Source organism: Tachypleus tridentatus, chromosome 13, assembly GCF_004210375.1.
Source record: "Tachypleus tridentatus isolate NWPU-2018 chromosome 13, ASM421037v1, whole genome shotgun sequence".
Classification (NCBI taxonomy): Eukaryota; Metazoa; Arthropoda; class Merostomata; order Xiphosura; family Limulidae; genus Tachypleus; species Tachypleus tridentatus.
The window spans coordinates 172,588,953-172,607,982 of NC_134837.1; the positions used below are offsets into that span (position 1 = coordinate 172,588,953).

Here is a 19,030-nt window from a genome sequence, read left to right on the forward strand (position 1 = left end):
ACTTCTAGTAGCGAGTAAAATCGAAATTTGATTAGCTAGAATATCTCTTTAAGGACACAGTTGGCAGTAGGAGGATTCTATTAGAGGTTACGTTTAGCAACAGTGCTTAATTTTCCAACGAGGAAGTTGTGGGGGGGGATACGAACTTTGTAGGATAAGTTAAACGAAGTAATTTATAAAAAGTTATAGTGTTTCCATCCTTATATTTTCAATAATTTAAAACAAGTTGATGATCTGAGATCCGATAGAAATTTAGCATTGCCTAGAAATAACTATAAATATAAAAGTAATATTATGCATATTCCATGATCAATCAGGTTTGACTAAAAAACAGGAAGGTACATTTTATTTACACTGTATTTTGTTTACATATGTTATAAATGTATGTGTTTCAAATCCCAATAATTAAAAAAGATTTTGTTTTCTTTGAAAGATGTGTTTCATATGTTCAATCAAACTTAGGAAAATTTGAAAAATTGTTAATGGATTTTTTTTATAATCACTGCTTCATATTTTATCATAATTCTAGTATGTCAAACCAAATAAGAATGCAGTATAGACAGTACAGACACTAAAACAAGGGCTACTTTATAATATTAACTGTGACAACAGCTATTAAAAAAGAGTTACAAAATATTTTCCAGAAATCTCTCTCGATATGATGTTCTTTACTACTGATGATAATTGTGAATTTTTAAACTAATGTAGGACATTTCTCGTATTTTGAATTATGTAAAGCATATTGAGAAGTTACGAATTGGGATTAAAATTATATAGTTGACTCATGATCAGATGTTAGGTGATGACAAAGATGTTTTTACTTTCTTATAGTGACGGTGTTTTCACCTGCCCGGAAGATAACTTACCATTGGATTACGCAAAGGTATGGCTTACACTTTGTTTGATAAGATAACGTAATAAACAAAAAGAAGCCCAGAGACTGGAGGCATTAATTAACTAGCAAATTCAGGGCAACAGAATTTCTCACGAGCAGCTGCTCATCTTTAGTGTTACATTTGTTGTTTTTTTGTTTATGTAGTTCATTTTCATATTTACCGTCCCACCAAACATGCTCGCTCTTTCAGCCGTCGGGGCGTTATAATGGGACGGTCAATCCCACTATTTGTTGGCAAAAGAGTAGCCCAAGAGTTGGCGGTGGGTGGTTATGACTAGTTGCCTTCTCTCTAGTCTTATACTGCTAAATTAAGGATGGCTCGCGCAGATAGCCTTCGTGTAGCTTTGCGCGAAATTTAAAAACAAACAAACAAACCAACTTCTCTGTTAGAGTCAATTTGTTATTGTTTGTATCTCGTAGTGTCTCTAGACTTCCTCCAGTTATAACAGTGGTTCCCAACCCCTTTTATGTCCCGCACCCCTAAAAAATTTTAATATGTTCTCGCACCCCTCACAGTAATTATTTATTTAAGAATAAAGGTGAAGGTGGCCAAAACAAATGTTATCTCGCACCCCTGGTTGGGAACCACTGAGTTATAACACAGAAAGTGTTACCTATTTTATCACATCATTCGTTTAGTGATCTGCAACAGGCAGTGCGGATTGGTTAGTGTTCCGTGAATAACAACAGCAGTCGTACGTAAAATCATTTAATACCAACCATGTCGTCCTGTAATCATTCGTAAGGACTAATTAATACTAATTTCATTTCATTAAATCAATTGATATGGCAATTTCATTTAAATACAAAATTATTAGCCTAACGTTAATAACCTTTCAAGTTGCTCTGGGGCCTATTAGGCCCCACTTTTCGTAGGAGTGTTAATGTTTCGCAGTATTCTGCCTTTGCTTTTGCCTATGAATATACGAAATAACTTTTAACATTTCGTCAAAGGTGCGGGACCTGACGATAAATCAGGTATTTCCGCATGACCTCGGTTTATTTAGTGCTAATGAATACTGATAGCTTAAATAACTTAACCGTGAATTCGTTAAGTGTTCAGTAAAGAATGTAATAATATATGTATATAAGTGAATTAAGTTCGTTTCTGGAAATGCTTCCCGAAACACTTATTTGATAAAATTTATCATCCCTATCTTTACGTGGTACTATGTGTTGTAGTTTAAGACACGGTGTTATATTGTATTCTATTCGTGTATTGCGATCGGGACATGTTATTATGTGTTGTAGTTTAAGACACGGTGTTATTTTGTATTATATTCGTGTCTCAGGTGTATCCCGATCCAGAAAGCGAGGCCACAGTGATGAGCTCTCTTGTTTACTGTATACATTACAAGGAAGGCTGTAAGTGGACGGACGAACTTAGGAAATTACAGGTAAGCCTTTGGATAACACATTTAAATTGGGCCAGATTCAAGTTGAGGAATATTTTTAATTTGCGAGAAATGTTTGGAATATAATAATAACATCGTAATATTTTATACGTGTAGCATTATTCTTTCCTTGTACAGTCCTAACGTTAGATATAATGTATATTTTAGAATGGACACTTGGCACATATTTTATTACAGTTTAAATGTTTACTGGATTTCGTAAAATGCAGAAACATAAATATAAAAGTAATAAATACTCCGTTATGTTTTCCATGATATATTGAGATATTAAAATACTTTGTTGAATTCAGAAGTGTAAAAGTAAGATATATTAGTGATTCCTTAGTAATGCTTATTGTATATAGGAGAACACAGAACTGTTAAACATTGTACGATATAGATGTTGGATATCTTTAACAACCCTTATATGCTGTGACATTAGACATATTATATTCAGAATCCTAAACGTATAATATTTCATTTTCACAATTTTTCTGGCATAATTTTGTCTTTTCACTCTTTCACATTGCAGTTAAAACAAGGTGGTCGATGATCATGGACCCCAAAAAAATCTTTGAGAGGGGGAAAACATATATTTTCATCACAAATATTTTTGAATAGCCCTTTTTTTTCATTTTCAGAAAAACGGAGAGAGAAATAATGTACAACCGCGTGGTGCCTCCAGAATAATAATAAATTTGTAACCTTTATAACGTTTCTTGCTTCTCACCAGTTGTCGCTCTTGTTCTCTTCCTCCATTGTTAAATACTTTTCTACTCCACTGCGTCATAATTATAACCTACCATTTCAATTTAATCTCTAAATCAGAAATTTTGACTGCATGTGAAAGCGGTCACACTTATCAACTTTGAATGTTTTATGTGGTAAACTTGCATATTATTATGGCCTTTGTTTTTGTAATCTAGACGTTCATAAAATTTTGTATTGTTGTTTAGCTGGAAGAACATTTTAACATAATGTGATGAACGTAGCTTTGACGTCTGTAACTTTCTTCAAATTTTGAGTTATATAAGATAGAGCTAGCCGAGGTATTTAATGCATTATGAAGTTAGCGATTCTGTTAGGTGATGAGTAACCAGAGCATGATTTAGTCACTCACCTATCTAGTTCAGTACTGTAAAGTATTCAGTATGTGTCTCGAAGAAGAAATAAAGATGCAAAACTAGTAGTTAGGTGGATTTCTATAATTTATTTGTGAAGTTAGACCTATCGGTGAACGTTGGTTATACTAATCATGCAATTTGTAGTTGAAGAAATAAAACTTTATCATTATTTTTACCGTGTAATCTAAAAGAACCTAGCAAATAATATAAACCATTATAATGATATTAAAACGCAGCATAAGTTGTTTTATTTAGCTTGTGTATCTAAAACAGTTCATTTTACAGCATTATAAGATTCTGTTGTGCTTTTCAACTTCCTAAAAGGTCAAATTTAAATGTTGAAAGCGTTCAGAAATCACATAGACCTCATTTCATTTTTGAATGGAAACTTTCGTCCTGGTATTCATGGAATTTTGACATTTATACTTGTATGGAATTCAGCAAGCCGAGAACTAGGAGTTAAGCATTAGTAGTTTAGTTGATTTGTTGGATCCTTTTTCCAAAAGATTATAATTGCATTTATGTGTCATTCTTTCATCGTAGTTGGGTATCTACCCCATATTTAAAATTATTATTTAATGGAAACCTGGACTGCTACTTCCGCATGCATATCTCCTGACAAAGGTAAGCATAGAAAAATGTCAAAAGCCTTTGAAAGCGAAGTGGTTAGAAAGATCTGGAAACAGACCTGACTGCCTGACCCAGTTTTGGCTGACTATTACTTCACCAGCGATACAGTTATGTACATAACTCGAGATTCAGTCAAGCTAATCAAGGCACGCTCATGGTTTCTTTCTTTTTTTTTTTGCTTCCAGTTGTTGCTAATAAACGAATTTACTTGTATCTAAAAACTTAGGTTCAGTTATAAAACTTTGTCTGTCTGTTTGTTTTTGAATTTGGCTTAAAGCTACTCGACGGCTATCTGAGCTAACCATCCCTAATTTAGCAGTATAAGACTAGAGGGAAGGCAGCTAGTCATCACCACCCACCGCCAACTCTTGAGCTACACTTTTACCAACGAATAGTGGGATTGACCGTCACATTATAACGCCCCCACGGCTGAAAGGGCGAGCATGTTTGGTGCGATGGGGATTCTAACCCGCGACCCTCAGATTACCTGTCGAACGACTTAACCCACCTGGCCATGCCGGCCCTACAAGCGTTCTGTAAGTAGAGTTAATATTGAATAAGGTTATTGTGTCAAACTTTAATACTAATCCTTGTGGATTGTACATGTCTGAAAGAAAATCATAGATTAAATAAATAAAATTGTTTACCAATATCAGTTTTTGGTAGTTTGTAAAACTCATCAGATATAAACACATGAAGTACAGCCATTTATCAAAGGTTTAATAGTTACAGTATATCAGTCTGTGCAACGTGAACAAAAACTTTAGGTATACATTTATAAATTAGATTAACTTATTTTTAGCGGCTGACCAAGTTATGTACAAAGAAGCTGTCCACGTTTGCATCATGGAGGCTAACAGTTAAGAGCACACGTATTGAAAAACGTGTTTAGACTAAATTACAATTGGTATTTGTTTAGTGCAATTATAACATGCAAGATAAACGAAAGTCCTTGAAATATCCTCAGAGCGGTGCATAATACTGTTGTGTTTGTATTGTAAAATTGTTGTATAGGAATGTGACCCAAGTTACGTGAAAACAAGTTTTAGTGTGTGGAGACCAGTTTAAAGATCCGTATGTTAAGAGTCTAGTTTTGGCAAACTAATAAAACTGGATACTGAAAGAAAGCAGTGGACTATTAAACATTCTCATATTAAGTGAATTATGAGATTAAGTAACGAGAAGGAGCTCTAGAGAGGTTGTATTGTCCCTACTCCGAATTTAATTTCTGTGGAATCTTCTCTTGTCAACAGAATTTTGAATTCCTAGTGGCTAAGTCAAGCTCTAAGAAATGTCTGTATCCCGACATAGCTGGAGTGGCAATACATGCTTAAAGGTTAGGAATTCTTGTTAGTTTTTCTCTTCCACTTGTATAGTTGGCTTGGCATGACCAGGTGATTAGGGAGCTTGACTCGTAATCTGAGGGCTGCGGGCTCGAATTTCCGTCACACCAAACATGCTCACCCTTTCAGCCATGGGAACGTTATGAAGTGACCGTCAATCCCATTATTTATTGGTAAAAGAGTAGCCCAAGAGTTGGCGGTGGGTGGTGATGACTAACTGCATTCCCTCTAGTCTTACACTGCCAAATTATGGATGACTAACGAAGATAGCCCTCGTGTAGCTTTGTGCGAAATTCATAACAAACAAAAGTAGTTTCATAACAATTCTACAGTGAGTAGAGAAACTTGAATGTATAATACAAGTTTGATTTTCAATTTGGATTCTGCTGGTGTCTGTACCAGTAGCAGATCGATAAATGAACTAAACCATTTTAGCCTTGTTGATTTTTGGTTGAAAGAAGTCCAGTATGTTTGGGGCGTCTTAAGGCAACATAAACTTTTTTGCTTGAAGTAGCATAAAGGGTCCAATTTTTTGTACTAGTTATAGTTTAGACACAAATGTATTTTCATCATTATTACTTTGTGCTATATGGTTTGTTCTTTACTTTGGTTTATGTATAAAACATACATAGCAATTCAATTTTGGAGAAGTATTATCTTATTAAAAGTAAAATTAATATATCATGAAAAACCACAGAAAATAGATTATTTCAGTTAACTAATTCAGAGGCGTCACTAGATGTTTGAAAGATTTGGAGTTCGATCCCAAATTCGTGGGAATTTTCGGCTTTTCAATACAATATCAATCATGGTTTTATATACTGAATTTTCAAGAACGCCTTGAGTTTCAGCGCCTAGCGACGCTTCTGACTAATTTGTATTAGGTTGGGTTTATAACAAAGGTCTGATTTTATACGAAAGTGTTATAATCAGTTGTGAGGTTATTATTATTTATACTACATTACTGTAAATGGCGTTTCTTTAGTTCAGTTGTTTAATAAAATACATCAAGTTATGTGATATTAGTGAAAATAAAATGATGATATTCTAGCGCCTCGATAGGTGTACTCCTAAAGAATCGTAGAGTGATATAATGAACTGTTTCTTAAGTTTAATTTGGTTGCACATGGTATAGAAAATTTCGTTATCTATACCACTTTAAAAAATCAAGACTAAACATTTTTGCTTTTATAAATGTACTTTTCAGTTTGTGTCTCTGTCGTGTACGCATATTTTACTTGTATGGCGATTTTCCAATTTTGTTTCTTTTATATAGGGTCACTTGAACACGTGCAAGTATGACGCTGTCCCTTGCTCCAATCGGTGCGCTGCCATGATTCCCAGGGTTCTCATGGAAGACCACTTATTTTACACATGCCCTATGCGAAGGACCAGGTGCGAATTTTGTAACAGGGAATTCAACGGAGAAATGTTGGAAGTAAGTTAGTGCCAAAAGCAAGTTTAGAAACAATTGTTTTATTAATACGCAGTCTGCCAGCACAAAAACCATAGATGGCATAATTAGATTTTGCACCTTCGTATTTCGAAGTTACATAAAATTCTAATTTATTCTTTTTTTTAACATTATATTGTTTCTCAGTTTGGCCAATTAACGGTGCAATATAAAAGTAATGTTCAAATTCTTCTATTCGATCAGACAAGAACTGAACAAGAGTTGGTGGTGAGTGCTGTTGACTTCGGTGCCTTTAGTCTCAATTCAAAATAAGGGACAGTTGTACACAGATAACCTGATGTAGCTTTTCGCAAAATTCAGAAACAAACAAAACCACCTGTAGATGGATTCTCTGTAATATTTTAAGAAAGCAAAATATTGTTTAAGTAATATTATAACAAAACTTCCGAAATCTAAGAAAAGCACTGTACTGGCTTCCTCAACAGTACTCTTGGTAGAAATAGATAACGGTAATATTTTTTTGATTTAGGATTACAGTGTTTAAACGTGTATTGATGCTGCGAGTGAATGTTTTTTTTTTTGTTAGTTTTATTTTTGTAAGTAACGAGTGTCATCGATCAACATTTTGATGTAGGATGGCTGGTGGGTATCCAATAAAATAGTAAAATAACTTATTATTTGTTATTGATGCGAAAGAGAGAGTCTACCAACAATCCAACATGGAGATAAAGGTTGTTTGTTAGTACATATCTGATCGAACCTCGTCTAATGCTTACTTGCTTTGAAGATAGCTGTAACACGAAGTTTTGCTGACAAGTTTGTTACGTATGGCGAAATTAATGATGCCTTGGTTAGGGTTAATTGAAACATTAATCATTTCTCTTACGACACGTGGTAGGTTTATGAACTAGTACAGTTGTTATAAAGTAGTTTGTTAACAAAGTTTCGTTTATTCTGTGACACTGAATGATTCACATGTCCGTCAACAAGAACTAAATAAATAAATTATAAGCCAATGACCAGTCAATTCAAATCAGTTCATTTCAAAATGAAGTGAATAAATGAAATAGATTTGGTTAGTGCATTATGCGTTCCAAGTTCTGTGAAATTTATGAACAGTAGAACAAGGAAAGTAACAAACAATAATATATTTCCTAAGAACAAGCTTCAACTCGAGCACAAGGGTAAAACAGATAAGATTTGTTTGTATTTAAGTGCAAATCTATGCAATAGGCTGCTTACGCTTTGCCCACTGTGGATATCAAATCCTCAATTTTAGCATTATAATCACTGTGCCTCTTCAGGAGGCAGAATGCATGGGATACTGTATAGAAAAAATAGCAGTTGTAATAACATTAATCGTATCAACAGCAATGTGTTATATTAAGTCTGAAACTAAAGTACTCAAATTGTAACAATAAAAATACGGAAATCTATATGCACAAACTGTTAGAAGTTAAAGACCCCATTGAAAAATTGCCATTTAGTTTTGATTTAATAAGAATGAGCCAAAAAGTAAAAAAATTCTGTTAACGAACGATGTCTTATTTTATCAGTTTTTGCCACGATACGACCTGTTCTGGTTGAAGTGTTATTTCTCATGTTATCGTTAAATTCGCTGAAAATTCATATGCCATTTGCCTGTGATATATTTTAAAAGAGATTCTCCATTTTGTTGCAAAAAAGTAAAACCTGCAACGAAAAATAATGTATATATATATATATATATATGTATGTATATGTTTGTGTACGTAAAGCAATCGTTTCCACTTAGTAAGAAATTTTACCCACCTATCTTACTTGATGCAAAACGTACCTTACAATACTAACCATTAGTAGAAACAAAAGGCTGAGGTTATTTAATAGAATGGTAACAGAAACCGTTTGTAAATCTTAATTTAACTAAATGTGAATTGATTTTTTAAACCCATTTTACAACAATCCTCTAGGGTCACGTAGGCAGCTGCCAGCACGAGCCAGTTTTTTGTGAGAATAAGTGCGGAATGAAAATTCAACGCAGGTTTGTGACCAACCATCGGATGAACGAATGCTCCAAGAGGCTGGTGCCCTGTCGGTACTGTCAGAAGGAATTTGTGTATGATACCCTTCAGGTTAGAACCTCATATTGTTTTGTGTGATCTAACACGTACACAAACTCTTGCATCAATTCACTATGAATTAATCACATGCAAAAATCTTACATAATTGTTTTAAAGTAAAAATAATATTAAACAGGTAAAGTCAAATACAAGTTGATGCATGCCATTCCATCATGAATCATAGGAAGGCTATCACAGCTACAATAAGTGATCTGTAATAAGGTGGTAGAACCCGTATACATCTTTGAAAAGCTGTAGAACTTTTTTGTTCAAATACAGAATTTGTAAATATAATAGATCACAGGAGCATTTTGTGTTGAAAGTGAAACCGTGAAGATTCCTGTATTTATAATTATATTTTAGTTATATATGTATCAGTTAGATGGCGCTGAAATGTGAAGACGTTTCTGGAATGATAACTGATTGTGGAGGGACATAGATGAATTGCAGTCACCTTTTAGGAATTAAAAATGTTTGTCAGAGTAAATATATAAGAGAGCAACAACAATAATACACATTGAAAGTAAACAAGTCACGTTATAGTACTAATAATGCTATTCATTAATTAATGAATCAATACAGCTATGGCATTCAGGTACACTGATTTCAACCAGAAGAAAGTTACAAGTATTCACAATACAGCAGTTTCAAGTACATTATGTAACAAATAATGTCGAACATGATCAAGGATCGATATTACAAAGTTACATGTTTCTTACGTCAAGAAATGTCGAATTTACTCATAGCGACTAAAGCTACTCACGTGCTGGTAACTCTCATTCAAAAACAGGGTAGACTATAACCTCGAGACATCATCTGGCTTACCAGGAAGGACACTGAATTTTGACATTTTTGCACAACGTTCAACATTACAACTGTTTATCATGGACAGAACAGGTGTGACTTCATAGAATGAAATGAGAATAAAAATAAGGTAGCTAGAAGTAAATCAACTTAACAGGTTTCTTTATCATGGGTATGCACACTTATAAAGTTTAAACAAGAGGAAAGTTAGAAGATCTGCTTACTGTAGGAAACTTCTCTGCCTCATGATATGTGGAAAATTAAAATTAAGAAACTGTGAACTCGTATAATATGAAGACATGGATGTGAGATTACGCTAGCTTCAAATACCTTCACAGTCTATAACTAGAAAATCTCAGTGCACTATTAGGCAAGTAATAAATACACTAGAGGTTAGATGTCTAAAGGAAACAGGAATGGTGGTTGTTATTTCACCAAGAAGTGAGACATTCATATCGAGAGCATAGTGGAATCAAATACCCCAACTAGTTATGAAGGATTGATAGGGGAAGAAGCCTTCCTGGATGTTAAGAATGAATATGTCACACGTAAACTTACCCAGGAAAGACTTGCATAATTTTGTGATAAAAGGTAGTTATTCAGCAAGTGTTGATAAAATTGGATTTCACTGAGGTGACTTGGTATGATTGAACAGTTCTCTTTATGAGAGAGGACAAACAATAAAGTTAAACAGGAGTTTGAAGGGTAGGTAATCCAAGCTGGAGGTCATCCATTTTAACTGTCTGTGGAAATATGTGGATGAGAGAAATACCAATGGGTAACTCCAGAGGAGGACTACCAGTGGATTCATCCAACCATCTATCGAGGAAGAACTCAACCAGCGAGAGGATGGCCAATGACAACAAGGAACAAGATGTTATCCCATCCATATGCCATGGGCCTTGGAAGAGAAAACCACCAAAGAAACTCTTGAATAAATAGTTTGATGTAAATAATATAAAAACAGAGTAGAAGCGCTCCCCAGTTTATTTTGTTGTTGACAAACAAGTGAATGTCGTGGAAGTTTGGTTGTTGTGTAATGTAGAGATGATGTATTAAAAGTCATTGCATTGTTACAGGGGAAAAAACGACAGAAAAAGAAATTTATTTTATTTTATTATTATTTACATTTATTGTTATTTAAATAAGTTTATTTTTGTTATTGACAAATAAGTGAATGTCGTGGAAGTTTGGATATCATGTGATATAGAGGTGGTGTTTCAAAAGTCATTACATTGTTGTTGGGAAAAAAAGGACAGAAAAAAATACGTTTTTGTTTACTTTAATTATTTATTTTATTTTTACTTTATAACAAACACTGACTTTCTTTGCATTTTACAAAGAATTCTTTTATACTGTCTTTTAAAGTTGTTATGGTATTTTTGGCTGAGATAGCATCGAGTTCTGACAGTTCTCTGCCAAGACTTTTGAATAGCTTAGCCATTGGAAATGGCATTTCTGTCGTTCAATGTAAAAGGAATACCAATTGTGTTAAACGATGACCATTATTTTGTGTACAGAAAAATGAAAAACGTAATTTTGAATTAATAAAGTCTGTTGATTTAAGTGTTATTTTAGAAATTAGATGTTAACCATGCAGAAAGAAAAATATGAAGCATTGATGAAGTTAAATAATAACAACAATTTGAATAAAATGAAATTTATAATGTCTTCACATTTGAAACATTGTTCAAGTATCACTTCATTTACAAAAATTTTGCAAATATCTGAGAACTTTAGATATATTTGCCTTAAAATAATTTTCTCAGCATATGTGTAAAACCAGATGAATATGTTAGTGTTTGTTTCAATATTAGAACCACACATCCAAGTGTCCAAGGTACCCTCTACCATGCCCTAACCGCTGTGAACCGTTAAAGGTTCCTCGAGAAGACATGGAAGCTCATCTAAAAGAACAGTGTCCATCTATAACACTCCAGTGTGCATTCAGAGAGATGGGTTGCAAGTTCAAGGTGAGTTATGTAATATTATAGCTTGTATAACTTTGCACATCATGACAGCTAGGTATATTTATGGTTGGATTATTGTTCTCCGATTTATTAACCTCATATTTCTGAGGGTCTCAAAATTTGACTCTCTTTATTAGAACGTTTAAAAATATTAATTGTTCTATGTCATTCTCTATCGATTTAAGTTACCTATTTTATTCCTAACTCAATATAGTTTCTCACACCACGTTTTAGAACCTCTTTAATATTAGCTTCCCATTTAAAATGTAATGTTTACATTTTGTAATGTTTTTCCTTCTTCTTGAATTTCTTTTTAGGGACCACGTTTTGCTTTGGAACAGCACATGGAGGAAAGTGCCAACTCTCATCTTGTCTTGATGTGTGGTTTAGTATCAAGACAACAAAACCAGATCACTACGCTTCGAAATGCTCTTCAGACTCTAACACTGAGTACTTCTGGAGTGTTGCTGTGGAGAATTAGTGATTTCACTCAAAAGATGGCCGAAGCAAAATCCAAGGAAGGTTATGAGCTATGCAGTACTCCGTTTTATACCAGCCAGTGTGGCTATAAACTAATGGCAACTCTCTTCTTAAATGGTAATGGAGCTGGAGAGGGCAGTCACTTGTCAGTGTACATCAGGATTTTACCAGGAGAATATGATTCACTTCTTTCCTGGCCTTTCTCGCATACTGTTTCTTTCACGCTTCACGATCAAGCGGCCTCTCCAGAGAACGCCTGCAACATTGTTGAAAGTTTCGTTCCAGATCCTTCTTGGAAAAACTTCCAGCGGCCTAGCAAAGAACCAGACAGTTTGGGGTTTGGGTTTCCTAGGTTTGTGTCACATGAAACACTAAGAAAGCTCGACTATATAAAAGATGATACTATATTTATCAAGGTTAAAGTTGATTCTAGTAAAATCGTAGCGGTATGAAAGAGTTAATTACCTGTTTTCTCTTATATGTGATGTTGAGCTTAATACATTAGATATTAAAAAGCTGAACAACTAATTATTAAAATTATTGCAAGGTGCTGTAATGTAAAACAAGGTACTATTCGGTCTGGACTGATATTAACTTTGTAAAATAGTACGACCAAGAGGCAATGTAAAAATTTCTTTATATATTTACGTTTTCATGTCGTACGAATGTACATTGCAGTTTCATACTTGGTTGTAAGCAGACAGCAGAAAATAAATTTCTTCATCACATTAATATATTTTATCAAAAAAAAAAATCTTATTTTTCCCTGTCTGCAAATGTTATGCAGTTATTATTTCTGTTTTTTTTAATGTTTCAGGTTTATAGAGTTAAGTGAGTGAATACTATGTCAGATTATACAATATCTTAAATGTCAACTAAGGGTTGGTGTTTTCTTTATGTATATATCTTTGTGCTAGTCAAAGAAAAGAATTCATATTAGATCATGTAAAAGTGGTAATAAACATAGATGTTGGTAAGTCCTATGTTTTCCTTCTTGCTTATCAGGGGTGTATTTTATTAAATTTATATAATGACATCGATGTAAGATGACCAATTCATTAAGTTTTCAACTTCTTATTTCTCTTTTATATAGAGTGGTCAATAAGTGAAACGTTTTTATGTTTTTAACGTAATTTTTTTGCCATATTCATTATCTTAAGTTTATTCTTGAATGTGTAAATTGTTCATTATATGATCTAAAGGTAACTACTTGTAGCATTTCATTGCTATTTTTAAATTTCATATTTTACTGATGTTTTCCAGTTGCGCGTGTGTGTATACGAAAGTGAGCCAATCACTCAACGTATATCATATGAACAATGTTATTAGCTTTGTAAAACAAAGAACCTAAGGTGTACAAAATCAGTCAGAATAGATAAAAGCTCAAAGTTTGTTTTTACAACTTTAAATTTTTAGAAACTTCCAACATCTATTTTTATAATACCCAGGTGAAGACTTTCAGATGCAAATAAACTTAAGGCTTTGGACGCATAATTTGAGGGTTTATACATAATTTATTTCAGCCGATCATGAGGACATTTATTATGATATGGATATAACGGATATGTGTGGATATTATTTAAAAATAGTACAACAATGTAGTTGAACTATACTGTCATAAATCTTCATGGTGTTATCACATACGAAATATTTTATCAGGACATATGTGCCCAGTTTTTTTAGGAATGGCAAAGAAAAAAACACACGAAAATCCGGTTTGTTTTTTTCTTTTAAGTACATTTCAACGTTTTTTTAACAGAGGGAGTTATGTACATTTACGTTCAGGGTAATGAATGTCAAGAAAACATAGTTATATAGGGCTGTTTTATATTCAATATATATTAATTTCTTGTTATTTGTTACACTTACTCAAGTTATGTTTATATACTTTCAAGAATACGTGTATTTGCCACGATATTTTGTGTAATAAACTGATTTAAATAGTGTTTGGTATGTTTATTGTTTAAACTTTGTAATTATACGCAAGGAGAAATAGCATTTTTGTCGGTCTAGTTTTATTGTATAATTCATGTGAACTACATTTGTTTATATTATTTATTGTGTGTGATAATATCCTTCACTTTGAATTTTATTTTGCTTGTTAACTAAAGAGTACGGCACAAAGTTACCCAAAGGATTAATGTGATCTCCTTACGACAGGTATCGAAACCCAACTTTAATGTTGCGAGCCTTCAGGCTTATCTTAAAGCCACTGGAGGAAGAGTATGACACCTTAAATTAATGATTATGTAAGTGTGTTACCTAAGTACCGTTTCTCTTATATGTCTGTTTGGAATCATATTGCAAGTATTTATTTATTTATTTGGTTCAGCGACAACATGCGAATTGGCAAAAATAGTATGAACTGGTGTAAGCATAAATACCATGCAATTGTTGCAACCAATAAGACATTTTTATTAATATTTTAGTATGTGTCTTCAGAGTATTTATTTTGTTTTAACTTAAACCGAAAGCAAATAGAATTCAATATGTTTTTCCCCCATTTGTGTGCTTTTTTCCGAGTGCAAGAGAAGAGATTAAATGCATTGCCGTGATAGCTACTGTGAAATCCTAAAAACAAAACGAAATAAAAACAAATTCAAATTTGTTGTCATTCATTTATCATAAACTTGACATCAGTAAAGAATGTAGATGCAAATTAAAAAGTTACAAATCAGACCTTGCAAAATTAATATACCTTTCACGATGCAAATTCAAATTTGTTGTCATTCATTTATCATAAACTTGACATCAGTAAAGAATGTAGATGCAAATTAAAAAGTTACATAATCAGACCTTGCAATTTCTGGACCTTATCACTGTTTTTTTTTATTAATATACCTTTCACGATGTATAGCTAAATTTAAACAAAGAAGTACTAATAGGTTACGCTTTTTTCGCAAAGGCAAATGTCGGAAGAAAATTAACCCTGAATGAAGATTTAACCTAAGTGGCCAAACTCCGTCTCTTTTTCGTGATTCCTTACTACGGTACGTTCCCCACCCATTTCTCTAGTCCTCATGTTTATCCCCTGGGAGATTATACACTACATGTCCCCAGACCTTGCCCCAGTTCCTTCTGAACACGTGGAACCTGTTAAGACTGACGAGGACTTAATGTCTATTTTTAATGCAGTCTTTCTGGATTTTGTTTCTCGTATGTGACATTTTATCCCTTTCTCCTAGTCATTTGAGCCACATCCTTCCTTATAACATGACCAATCTTCCCAACATTTTTTAATTTTTTCCCCCTACCGTGATATTTGGGTTCATACTGATAAATTTGCCTTACGATTAAGCATTGAGATTAATTGGCATCCCTCATCCCATGTGAGCTTCAGATCGGTTCACACTTTCATACCATCTTGTTGACTGTCCCTTTTTGGACCAACAGCTGCTAGATTCCATATTGAGTTATCCATGCCCAGTATTCTCACTTGCAACTTACTCCAAAGCTCTTTTTCTGTATCTTTCTTCCCAACACCTTCTCTTTGAGACTCTTAGCAAAAATCTTGAGGTATTTTCTGAAGATATACTTTTCCTTCTATTCTACCTATTAACTCACTTGTTGCCTTTGGCTTAGGCTTTGCATATGCAGTTTCTCTGTTGTTAGGGCCTTCTAGATCATGCTGCAATTTTGGCTTAGGTCCATTTACCATTGACTTATTTTTGGGATATATGTGGAGCCACATTTGTATAGCAAATGATTTTGACACTATCTGAGTAACTCTAAAACCACGGCAGGTGACATCAGTCCAACAATAATCTACCCTTACTAATATTGTTGCACGTCTGTCTCAGTCAGAACCCCATATGCCACAATATTACTATTTCCCAGTTTCACCTTTCCCAATCAGTGGCATGTCTGTAGACTTACACTGCTAGAAACTTGGTTTCGATACCTGTGGTGGGCAGGACACAGATATCCTATTGTATAGCTTTGTGCTTACTTCCAAACAAACAACCATTACCTGTTTCCTCTTTTTATAATTTATTTTGATGGAGCACCTTACATCACCAACAATATCAATGACTACCCAGAGGAACATCAGTTTGCTGATTTTCTTCACTGTTGGCTTATATTCATCGAGGATCAATGGGTTCTCCATATTTTATCTGAAGGATTTGTGACCCATTTTCTTTCCCCACCTCCAGTATCTCCTTTCCTCAATTTCTTCCTTCCTGCCCAGGATCCTGTGACCACTCAGTGTCTATTTGAAGTTTTTCAGGAATTGCTATCTCAGCAGGTTATCAAACATTTTCTTCATTCTTCCACATATTTTTATTCCCTATTTTTTTTTTGTTCCCCACAACAACATGTAGTGGAGACTGATCATAGATTTATCATGCCTCAATAACTTTGTTTACCTGTAATGGTTTACATGGAGCTTTTTCTCACCCTGAGGTACTACATCAATGGCTGGCCAAACATTCTTGTCTTCAGAGCCTGTGGATGAAGATTTATTGCTGGACAATGTATCTGACAGTAACTCGTGATGACGAGAAACCCCCCAGAATTAAAAATGTATCTCAGGACGGCTGGTATGAGTATTAACATGCTGACTTGTTTAACACAAAAATAGCCGTAGTGATTAAAAATTTGATTTTAAATAGAAAAAAATCAGGACTGAAAGTGACAGGTAAAAAAGTTCGAATTGGTCGGATGAACTTGGCGAAGATTGTGAATTGAAAGTTTAACTCCCAGACACAAAAATATTCTGTACAAAAATTCTATTCAGGATCAGAATGTGAAAGATAAAAGATAAACTTGTGGTAATGTTTTGTGTTTACAGGTTTAACCTACCCGTAGAACATTATCGCTACTACTTACGGAAAATTAAGTCGAGTTAAATCTCCACTACTCTCTCTAAGGTCATCACGGCCATAGCTATTTCGGGACCTCTCCACACCTTTTCACTACCATTTGGTTGTTGCATTAAATAGAGCTCGAAGTGTGGTAGGAGAGAAATGGGAGAGTCAAGACTTCAGAATATGGTATCCACACTAGTAACTAAAATAGATCTAACAGGTTGTGGGCATTAACCAGATGTTTCTGACTGTGAATATTCATTAACACTAACATATTACTTCCCTTATGTTTTCCTTCAGATACAAGCTCAGCAAGTATGAGAGCAGCGACATCTCACCAAGAAAATAATACTTCTCACCTTCAACTACATACACAGCTTGCATTTTCAAGTTTTGTAACTAATCCTTTGCTGGAAAGTATGATATATGTATTCATAAAGCTGTGTACTTTTGAAATATTATACACTAGGTACACCAAATTCAAATTTTATTAGCTAATAATACTGTATATAATTTTACTTTACATTGATAGTTACACCTAGCTCACTCACATTCCAATACGCACGATATGTTCTCATCAACAATTGCAGCTCACTCTTATTTTATTCCATAGAAGGTATCACATGTCATTTGTTTCAATGCTAAAACATGTTCACATTTGCATTAAAGAAAATTACGGGGTTTCTTCTTATTCAAGTAAAGCGTTATAAGCCAGCAACCACAGTTATTTTATAACTCGTGATTTTAGTATTCTGAACAAATATTTCTATTCTTACTCAAATTAAACTATTGATTGTGTTCTGAGTGGCTGATTCAGTTTGTATTGTTTAAAATTTATAAAGGGATTTGCATAAATCTTAATATATGTATGCAAAATCGTGTACAGTTATACGCAAACGAATGTTTCCAGTTTCTTCACGTCATGATGTACATCCAGTATCTTTTAATAGACTGTATGTGCACACATTTACAATAGTAACCTGTTTCCATAAACCACCAAAGTTATTCGTGGTTCAGTAATGTGCCCTTTACTGTTAGAGGTGACACTCAACAGTTTTGTAGGTCTCACATAATAAATAATTACTGGCAGAATTTAGGTGAACTAAAAGTATTCAACCAAAATATATGTTGCTTGTCGTCGTATTGCTACCTTATACATTAATACATTTTCAGTTCAGCTTTGCTTAATTACAATAATCCAGAGTAAATAGGCATAAATTACCTGGGATGAACACTAGCCACGGACTGTCACTTTTCACAAGTCAATCAACTCATATAAGTTAGCATTAAAAAAGTAAATATACATAATCTCAAAATATTAATAACATAATGGAGAAACGTCCAGTAGAGGTCTTTTCTGTAATGTTACAATGTTATATGGCAAATGTTAATTCCAGTTGGTTTTACCAGAATAAACAAACTTGAAAAGTGTACACCTGACAGTCTGCAACGCTCACTCTGCCGAGCAATTGAACTGAGGGTGATAGAGTGAAGTAAGCGTTTCCACTATTCCAACACTATGTACGATGCCATTTGATTGTGTCACACATTCTTGCAATACTTTAATCCAATGAGCAATTTAAGTAGCATAGGTCGATTCTGAAGATGAAGTTTCTGCCCTACAAATAATGCTAGTTGTGCTTGAAAAAATACCATTGCCAGCAGTTTTTCTTCATCGTGCAGTATTTTCATTAAGCTGTAAATGTATAGCTTGTATATGATACCTCTCATTTAGCTCTATACTCCAACTCCATTAGCACTACCTCTATTGTACTATCATTAGAAACCCTATCTAACAGGAGCTAATATGTAATAAACTACACTAAAACATTTTTCAAGGATAAAAATCTATGTTCACACTCCATGGTTCGTCTAAAATACACATCATTTTTAAAGAGAGCAAACACTGAATGTAAAATGTTAGCCTGATTTATAAACTCTTTCTACAGTTTTTGACAAACCAGTGTGGTATTTTGAATGTATACAAACGGAGAAAAACATTTTCAATAGAGTGTTAAAGGAATTGGAGAGTCAAAGTACTGTAGAGGCCCACAGTTTGCCCGAAATTA

At 33.9% G+C, this 19,030-nt stretch overlaps 1 protein-coding gene across 5 annotated transcripts in view; it reads left to right on the top strand.

The window, feature by feature from the left end:
- Positions 1-14,100, top strand: part of LOC143236906 (TNF receptor-associated factor 4-like) — a 79,135-nt gene extending 65,035 nt beyond the window's left edge. For all 5 annotated transcript variants that reach the window (XM_076475576.1, XM_076475579.1, XM_076475577.1 and 2 more), the window contains 6 exons: positions 832-883; positions 2,188-2,292; positions 6,663-6,824; positions 8,750-8,911; positions 11,521-11,676; positions 11,991-14,100. In XM_076475576.1, coding sequence (XP_076331691.1) covers positions 832-883; positions 2,188-2,292; positions 6,663-6,824; positions 8,750-8,911; positions 11,521-11,676; positions 11,991-12,605 — 1,252 coding nt within the window. In that variant the 3' untranslated portion in view covers positions 12,606-14,100. The remainder of the gene's footprint in view (positions 1-831; positions 884-2,187; positions 2,293-6,662; positions 6,825-8,749; positions 8,912-11,520; positions 11,677-11,990) is intronic.
- Positions 14,101-19,030: the final 4,930 nt, after the last annotated feature.